This window comes from Phasianus colchicus, chromosome 11, assembly GCF_987193195.1.
Source record: "Phasianus colchicus chromosome 11, bPhaCol1.hap1.1, whole genome shotgun sequence".
Classification (NCBI taxonomy): domain Eukaryota; kingdom Metazoa; phylum Chordata; class Aves; order Galliformes; family Phasianidae; genus Phasianus; species Phasianus colchicus.
In genome coordinates this window covers 3633034-3642067 of record NC_143446.1, presented here as the reverse complement: position 1 = coordinate 3642067, position 9034 = coordinate 3633034, and the positions used below count along the sequence as shown (strand labels likewise).

Here is a 9034-nt window from a genome sequence, read left to right as displayed (position 1 = left end):
AGACGCCGAAGATGCCGCAGGAGCCGGTCCTGGCGGCGAGGCCCAGCCCGGGGGCGAAGCCGCTCCCGGGTACCACGTCGGGCCCAGAACTTCACCTGCTGGCTCCTCTGATGTTGCGGGAGCTGCTGTGTGCAAGCTCCAATTGCTGTATATATAAAGTCATCACATTCCATCAATAAAACAGAGTTCCATCATGCCACTGTCAGCTTTCTTCTTCTCTGCCTTTCCCAAGGAGGGCAGCTTTAGGGGCTGCAACCACGGCCATCTCTTCCCCCAGCACCCAACCCACTCCTTCCTCCCCCCAGCCCGGTTCAGGCTGAGCTGGGTTCTGGCCCCGACTCCAGCGGGGCGCAACGTTTCCAACGCACAACGTGGCAGAGGCCCGGCTGGCAGCTGCAGCCCCGTTCTGGGGGTGTTTCTGCCACCTTGGGGATGTCGCTGCATTTGGGACATGCGGGCGGACCCACGGCTGCTGCCGGCTGTGGGGTGGGCCAGGCCCCGGGCTTTCCTGCTGCATTCGGGCAGTGCCTCAGGTCTGAGGGCTGCTGCTGCTCTGGGGATGCTGCCAGGCTGTGGGTGACGCAGCCCATCGAGCACTGAACCACTCATCTCTGTCCCGAAGTCAGGCATCACGCCTCCTGTGCGAGCAATAGCAGTGCTGCCACTGCTGTAAACGGGACGGCCACCCTTCACTTACTCGGTCCAGCTGCCCAGACAAACAGCCCGCCGGTCTCTTCCTGCACCCAATGCGTTCTCCTAACACAGCCAGCGCAGCGCGTGACGTTTTCTTGCCGTGCCACAGATGACACCGCAGGGGCAGCGAGCCGTCCTGCAGCCCCGAGCGCGGTCGCAGCCCCCCTCGCTCTCGCAACACGGCGTGCGAGCGGCCCCGTCTAATTCCAGCCTTCCCAACCTCCCTTCCCACGCCCGCTCCAGGCCCGTCGCCCGCACTCCGCCGCGCACCCGGCGCTCTCCGGCCGTTGTCCCCGGCCGTCCCCGGCCGGCCGGGCTGTCTGGGCGCGTTCCTCCCGCTCCGGCTCTCGCCGGCCGCCGCGCATCCGGGACGCCCCGCGCGGACTCACGGCGCGGTTCGGGTGCGGGGCGCGGTCCGCTCGGCGCCCCCGCCCGTCTCCCGGCAACGCGCCCGCCCGCCCGCATGGCCCTCGCGGCTCGCCGTAGCGCGGCGGCGGCGGCGGCGGCGCGCCCGGGCCGGCGGTGAGTGCGGGGCGCTGGGCCGTGGCGCCCGGCTTCTGTTTCAGCCCACGCGCGGCGGTGCGCCGAGCGGGGCCGGGCACAGGGGCTGCCCCCGGCAGCGCGACCTCAGCCGGGGGGGGCGGAGAGGCCGCGTGTGCGTCCTTCCGGGCCGGGGCCGGGGCCGGGGCCGGGGCCGGCGGCTCGGTGGGAGGCTGCCCGCTCCTGGCCTTGGGGACGTCGCCGCGTTCGGCACGCGCGGGCAGAGCCGGGGCTGCTGCCGGCTGTGGGTGGGCCGGGACCCGGGCTTTCCTCCCGCGTCCGGCGGGGCCGCAGGTCTGAGGGCTGCCGCTGCTCCGCGGATGCTGCCGGGCTGGCGGGGCCGGCCTCGTCTCCTCGCCCTTGCCGCGATGGCGGGGTGCGGCGCGGCTGCCAGGCAAAGCTGCGTTTGCTGGCCCTCCTGCCCGTCGTGTGCCAGCCCGATTTAAAACCTGGCCTCCCCCGCGCTGTTTGTTCTGCGCTTCTTCTACACAGGTTCTGCTCGCGGCTGCCCAGCGTGGGGAGTCCGGCGCCTGGCCTCACTCAGAGCCCACGTTTGCTGGGGCTGCATGGGCCGCCTTTGTTTTTAGGCACCGAATCACCGATCCGGGCGGTGAAGGGGCTGATGTGTGGGGCTGCTCTGCCCTCTCTGTGACCTGCTGGCAGCGCCGTCTGCTCCGGTGGGATATGCAGTGTGGCACGGCAGCAGTGCTGCACGCTCCTACTTGTTCAGGGCGTGCAGAAGCTCGGGTCCCTGGCTGGTCACTCCGCGTGGCACTCGCCGAGTTCCTAACTTGGCTCAGACCAACTTACTGTATGCTCTGTATAAGATGCGTCGCAGAATCACAGCATGGTTTGATTGAGAGGGACCTTACAGCCCCCCAGCCCCACCCCTGCCATGCTCTGGCTGTCCTCCAGCTCGGCTGCCCAGGGCCCCTCCATGGCCTGGGGCACCTCCAGGGATGGCAGCCGCAGCTCTGGGCAGCAGTGCCAGCGCTTCACTGCCCTTTGAGCAAATAATTTCTTCCTAATATCTCACCTAAATCTGCCCTCTTTTAGTTTAAAATTGTTACCTTGACCTTTTATTATCAGTCAGTGTAAGAAGTCACTCTCCCTCCTACCTGTAAGCTCCCCTCAAGTACTGGAAGGTCACAGTGGGGTCTCCCTGGAGCTTTCTCTCCTCCATGCTGACCACCCCCAGCTCCCTCAGCCTGTCTCCATAGGAGAGGTGCTCCAGCCTGCTGAGCATCTTCGTGGCCTCCTCTGGCCCCGCTCCAACAGCCCCACAGCCCTCCTTTACTGGGGCCCCCAGGCCTGGACGCGGTGCTCCAGGTGGGGCCTCATGAGGGCAAAGCAGAGGTGGAACAATCCCCTCCCTGCCTGCTGCCCCCCTCTGTTGATGCAGCCCAGGATGCTGTTGGCCTTCCAGGCTGTGAGCGCACACTGCTGGCTCATACAGGGACCCCCCAAGTCCTTCTCTTAGTCCTTCTGCTCTGAAAGAATTATTCTCCCAGTCTGTACACATACCTGGTATTGCCCCAACCCAAGTACAGCACCTTGCCCTTAGACTTACTGAACTTTGTTAAGTTCACATGGGCCCACTTCTCAAGTTTGTCCAGGTCCCTCTGGATGGTATCCTTTCCTTCCATTTTATCAGCTGCACCACTCAAGCTGGTATCATCCACAGACATGCTAATCCCACTGTATATGTCATTGGTAATGATGTTGAAGAGTAGTGGTCTTAAGATGGACCCCCTGAAGGACACCGCTCATCACTGGCTCCCACCTGGACATAATGCTGCCAACCAGCCACTTCCTTACCCACCAAATAGTCCACCCTTCAAATCCATATCTTGGGAAAGAGTGGGAAAATCCTGGGAAGATTTTGAGCAGTTGGACAAGTGGATCTGAGAGCAGGATTGGCAACTAGCTGGCTTTGGGCTCCTGTGTGGTGGCATTAGTGGTGGCACTTTGACTTCTTTGGCTTAACCCAGTTGTTTACTCCAGGTGCATGAATCCACAAGAAAGGGAAAAGTCCTCAGGTGGCAGCATCCTCCCCAGCAAGTTCTGTTCTGGGTGTCTGTCCTGCCTTCGCTCTGGAGCTGGTGGCTGTGAAGAATGACCTCACGGGGTGCTGGGATGGCTCTCTCAAGGAAGAACTACAGGCTGAGCACTGGGCCAGAGAAGTCCAAGGTTGCAGGTATGGGCTGAGCATGCTTTGTATGAGCAGCACTGCTGTGGATTGGGGTGAGCGGCCCTGGCCTCACCTGAGATCATCTGCATTCCAATTGCAGTTATCTTGCTGATAAGAGGCATAGCGGGGCTGAAACTGAGTAAATCTCTGAGCTGAGGTGAGGTTTTGGGAGGGCCTTTCCTGCTGTATGAAGGACACCACCAGCAGCTCAGGTCACAGTGCCCTTTCTTCAGAGATGTGAGGCTGGAGAGTGTGGTGTTGCTTGTCTTTGTCCCATCTGACTTGGGGTAGATGGCTTCTCAGGTTCTGAGGTCAATCTTTTCCTTGGAAATGTCGGTACCTGGTAAGCAGTCCATTTTTGCCTGGACTGAGCAATCCATCAGAATCATGCTTGTGAGATCACAGATCTGGGATTTGAGGGCTCTGTTGCACCCAGAGCTTTGTGACACAAGGGATAACTTTGCACAATGAAAGCTGGTGTGAGGTGTACAGGATTAAAGAGAGCTGTGAGTTTAGTCTAGATGATCCGTGTCTGCAAGCCTTCCTGTCTCTGCATCTTCCCTAGTGCAGATAACCTAAAATGTTCCAGGACATCAGGAATTGTAACACCAGTATTATTTGTATTTGTTTATGGGGGTTTGGTTTTGCTTTTAAATTGGATCCCCATTTTCAAATTTGAAGTTTCTTTATCTGGAAGTAGTACAGCAGTAGGGCTCCTGAAGATGTAGTCTCACCCTGGGGAACCACTGGCAGCCAGAACCACTGGTAGCCTCCCCTGTGGTAGAAATGCATTCGCTCCATGTTGCTGGTCTCAAGGGCTGTAAGTGAAGAGAAAGTAAATAACTTCTTGGAGCTCTGTCTGCCCCTGTGTTGGTCTGCAAACCTCATTGCTTGTACTCGAAGTTAATGTTTCGACTTCTAACTCTCTAAGCTTCTTTTTCTCTCTCTTTTTTTCTCCACAAGGGATTGTGAACAGCAGGCTACTGAATGACTATCTGCATCGGGTCTTCTCCAGTGCTGATGGGAACCAGCCTGCAGCTGCTTACAGGTATGGGACTTCTTACTCTCTGGATGGCAGCGATGCTGTGTCAGTCCCCTGCATGTAAAACCCCATATAAAAGGTCATGAGGCAGTATTTCTGAAATAAATAGGCAGGTATGCATTCCCCTTCTCATTCCTGTTCCCTCTCTGCTTGCAAAGAAATGCAAAATGCACAGGTTTTAGCTAATGAAAAGTATGTCATCAGTGCCTGGTAAACTGAATGCAAGGCTGCTACTTGTACATCGAAGACCATATGCTTCTCAGGCAGTGGAATTGTGAGTACTTTTCTTGTTAGGAGTCACCAAAGGAAAAGGAACACAAAATTGCTGTACAATGTCTGTTTCCACCTCTTTGCTTTCATTTCTCCTTCACCTTGTAGTCCAGCAACTTGTAGCTTTGGATGAGAGGAAGGTCTTTTGCATTTAAATTTTTTGGCAGAAACAAGTCAGCTGGGTGCAAAGCAGGTCCAAGTGTTGCAGAGAGGCAGGCGTGTAGCTGCTGCTGGGTGGGCGGTGCTGCAGAGTGGGCTGGGGTCATGTTCCCTGGGCTATACTTAGTAGTGCCAGCTCAAACGTGAGCCTGTGGCTGCTAAAAATACTCCTGGTTCTGTGTGTGCTTGATGAGCTGAGGTTCTTGTGGGGGGAGGCAAGGTGGGTTATGTTACTTGGCCACAAGCTCTCCTGCCAGCATGCCTTGGTATGTTCCATCTGCCCAGGCATTCTGGTTGTCAGTACTGCTAACTTCTTTGCCTGGCAAGCACAGAGCTGATAGTTTGTTGGCTTGGTCCCTCTGTTTGTAGCTCCCTTCCAGTCTTCTTCCTGGACTTGGTAGCAAGTCCAGTAGCAGTCAGATTGGTCTCAAAAATAGTATTTACTACATGAGGGCAACTTTTATGGTGTGATATCTTGTCTTCTGGGGAGCTCATTGTAAACCTCTCTGGCTGTCCCCTCTCTGTCTGTCTCGTGCTCTTCTGCCTCTTTCCTGTGCTCCTTCTCCATGCTAGCTGCTGATACAGCTGCTTTGCTGAAGCCACTTTCTCCTGCCAATCCAAAGCTGCTTCTTTGATTCCACCTCTGTGCATCTTCACATGCATTGGGCTTTCAGAATGTCTCTCACCACTCCTTCAAAAAGTGTCTGGTCCCAAAGAATTGGAATGGTTGTTCCACAGATGAGTGGAAATGGCAACCAGGATAGGAAAAGCCAGCAATTCTCACAGTAATAAAGGGAAATCACGATGGTCCCACAAACACAACACAAGCAGTGCTGTTCTGTTAATCTTTGGGAAGTTTTAAAAGGAAAAGAGCATGAAATTACAAAGTTTGCTGCTATTACAAAGTGATGTAGTGAAAGGAGAACAGCCCCAACTTTACGCATAAAGTAGTGGGGTGTGGGCTGATTTCTGCTGCACAGGAGTGAGACTGGAGGGATATAAACTCTTCAGTAAGTTAGGGGAAAAAAAAAGCAGATAGGAAGTAAAGGATTGTTAGCAAAGGGATTCTGGAAAAGGAAAATCATTATGGCACAGAATGAATTTGTGGTCAATCCTCATCTTGATTAGCATGCTGTGGTGGCACCAGCTCCAAAAGGCTATCTTGGGGCTACGGAGATTTGGAGGAAGAGTAAGAGCAACAGCCACGAGTCTGGAAGGTCTGCTGTACAAGGAATAAATAAGTGATCCAACCTTGAGATGAGAGAACTGAGAGGGTCTGTGTGGAAGGTCTGTACAGTGGTAGACTGGAGGGTGTTGGCGAGGCATTTTACTTTATTACAGAAAGTGTGAAGACAAAATGTTTTTGGCTGTTCTCATGGAGATGATGATGGGCGAGCTTGACCTCTGTCTGAGCTGCTCCAGCTGCTGATATGGTCTTCTTTCTGCTTTTGTATTATGAAGTACTTGGGAAAAGAACTAAATCCTGTCCTATGCTGTGTTTGTATGATTGACATTGCCTCAGCAACGTCCCAGTCATTACTTATTGCTAATACAGGCTGGCAAAATACTCCTTAGCAGGCTGAAGACTGAAGGATCCTCTGTTAACTGCTTCATTTGTTCGCACTGTGTTTGGTTCTTGTTTCATTCATCACACCAGCATGCTGGTCAGCAAATTCTTCAGATCCATGCCAAGAAACTCAGATCGACAGAACTTCCTGGTTCGTGTGTCAACACGATCCTATGCTGACACGTGTCTGGACTGAAACGCTTTAAAACTTGAAGGCAGAGCTTTCTGAAGTGCTCCTGTGTGTGTTTATTCCCTAGAAAGCACCTGACGTTCCAGAACCTGCAGGAGCACCTTGACCGGTTGCTAGCAGAGGAGAATGGCTCTGAAGACAGCCAAGGTAGGAGGCACGAGATGCCTGCAGTCTGTGTTTGTGCTACCTAACTGGAGGGGGGACAAGTTATGTCATGCAACACAGTTCCCTGAGTAAGCAGTTTTCTGCCATCTTGGGCTCTAATTTATTGTCCCTTTACATCCTGCCTGTTAGCAGCCCATCAGACAGCCCTCAAGCAGGTCTGCTTGTTGATGGAGGAGGCATGTTTCCAGGAAATGCCTGAAAAAGCAGCTTTGGAGCAGTAGTTGGATATATTTCATCGATAGCGACGTGCAGAGCCTTTGCCATGACCAGCTGTGAGGAGTGCTGTCCTCACTGGGAATGGCAGAGGCCTGTAGATGGTTTCTGTCTATGGGTCTCTGCTGTGGATGTCTGGTTAGGGCCTCAGCCTGTTGCCTCTGTTCTTGCTAGCGTCTGTTTGCCTGAATGAGGCACGTGGCAGGATGCATCCTGGCTCTTCTCCTCCAAAGCATTTTTCTTGCAGACCACAGTCAGAGCTTGCCTTCAGTTATGTGATACGCTGGCCAAACGTTTGGCTCAGAGTTTGGCCTTTGAACTTCGCACTTGTAAAATTTTCAGATGACATGAAGGCTTCATTTATGGTCTGACTGCTGCATAGCTTAGGCCTAAGGTGTTGCTGTGCAAGCTTCTTTTAAATCTCTTGGGTGTCTCCTCTCCTGAAGTTCTCATGGTCTGACGTGTGTAGCAATGTTTGAGTGCAGAATTCAGGTACCATTGCAGTCTACCCGGCAACACTTCAGAGCTCCCTTTAAATCCTGCACCTCTTTTTCTAACAGGTTATCTGCAACTCTTTGTTTCAGATCAGTTAACAGAGGGCCGGCTTGGTCCCTCTACTGTGGTGCTGGACCACACGAGTGGCTTTGAGGGGCTCCTGCTGGTTGATGATGACTTACTTGGGGTGAGTGTGATGGCTGCTGCAGGAAATGGGCTTTTAAGACTAAAAGCTGTCGGTTTGTTTGTCATGGCAGGTCCCTTTCACTGGTTTTGTAATATGTTGTTAAATGGAATCTACTCAAAAAGCTGAGGAGTCCTGGAGGAAATGATCTCTCCTGGGAAAAGGTCTAGCAGTACCCCCAGTCTTAGCAAACTCTGAGTGGAGCTGCAAGGGTGGGGAAGTGTTACGCTGGCCCAGTGGCTCACTGAAGAGCTTGGCTAAGCAAGAGGAGGGGATGGCAACCAATTTTCCTGTCCATCCCTCCAGTGGCTGCCTCTTCCTTCCTTTCCTGCTATGTTGTTTAACAGTGAGGACAAGTTGAGGCCAAGCTGCTATACTTTTTCCTTTCTCCTTTGTCTCTATCAGTTTCCTGCTGGTTCACTAGCTGATATTCTTCACTACACTTTGGGTTTGAGGCCTTAGTGCCTGACTTTGTAATATCTTCTGTTTATTGGTGCAGGTGATTGGCCACAGTAACTTTGGCTCTATCAGGGCCACAACGTGTGTGTACAAAGGTAAGAAGATAAGTGGGTGATGCTTTGATTAAGATCCTAGGAAGAATCCATGGAGGGTTACACAACTGGCGAGCACAGGACTAGAGTTCCAGAGCTCTGTCTTCCCAAATTCATCCACTGGCTTTCCAGGAAGTCAGGAGGGTGGAGAATTGTGTGGTGCCTAAGTGAAGAGTTGGGAGGGGAGTCCTGGGGATGTTGGAAATACCCTTTGTGTGCCAGGTTATTTTCTATGGGAACTGAATCACATTCTACTCCTCTAACAATGAGTTGAGTGGCACGGATTTACTGTGTGGCATCTCTTTTTTTTTCAGGGAAATGGATTTATGAGGTGCTTATCTCCTCCCAGGGACTCATGCAGATTGGCTGGTGTACTCTCAACTGCAGATTTAATCAGGAGGTAGTGTAACTCCTGCACATGGCTGCTCGGTGTTCCTCCTCTTTGCCTGGGGGAGGCAGGGCCAGGCCAGCTCTTGTCAGGCACTGGGTGGGATGTTTGGTGCTGGGAAGGTTTGCCAGCTGCAGGGTCTCACTATCTTATCTGCAGCACTTGAGAGGGAGGGTGACAAACATCCAGAGGGGCTGCTTTGACAGTGATTTGAAAGTGTAATGTAGCAGTGCTCTTTTTCTAACTTAAACGTTAGTAGGGAATGGAGACAAAGATCGCAGGCCGTGGGCAGACCATGTCTGCTGTCAGCTGCGCTCCCTGTCTGCCAGTCTCCCCCTGAAGCTGCTCTTGCAATGAGAGGGATCCTTTGTACTTGTCCACATCTG

At 53.5% G+C, this 9034-nt stretch overlaps 1 protein-coding gene across 1 annotated transcript; it reads left to right on the top strand.

Moving 5' to 3' along the window:
• The first annotated feature begins 1152 nt into the window (after positions 1-1152).
• Positions 1153-9023, top strand: LOC149916397 (E3 ubiquitin-protein ligase RNF123-like). Its single transcript, XM_090147999.1, has 7 exons — positions 1153-1215; positions 3238-3430; positions 4388-4472; positions 6720-6799; positions 7615-7712; positions 8209-8263; positions 8575-9023. The coding sequence occupies exons 2-7, from the start codon at positions 3349-3351 to the stop codon at positions 8667-8669; spliced, it is 495 nt and encodes a 164-aa protein (XP_090004125.1). The 5' UTR covers positions 1153-1215; positions 3238-3348; the 3' UTR covers positions 8670-9023.
• Positions 9024-9034: the final 11 nt, after the last annotated feature.

Excerpts from the sequence above, each read along its gene's own strand:
- LOC149916397 (XM_090147999.1), top strand. The coding sequence starts at position 3,349 with ATGACCTCACGGGGTGCTGGGATGGCTCTCTCAAGGAAGAACTACAGG. Across the intron at positions 3,431-4,387 it reads AGAGAAGTCCAAGGTTGCAG|GGATTGTGAACAGCAGGCTA; the intron begins GTATGGGCTGAG and ends TTTCTCCACAAG. Across the intron at positions 7,713-8,208 it reads TTGATGATGACTTACTTGGG|GTGATTGGCCACAGTAACTT; the intron begins GTGAGTGTGATG and ends TTATTGGTGCAG.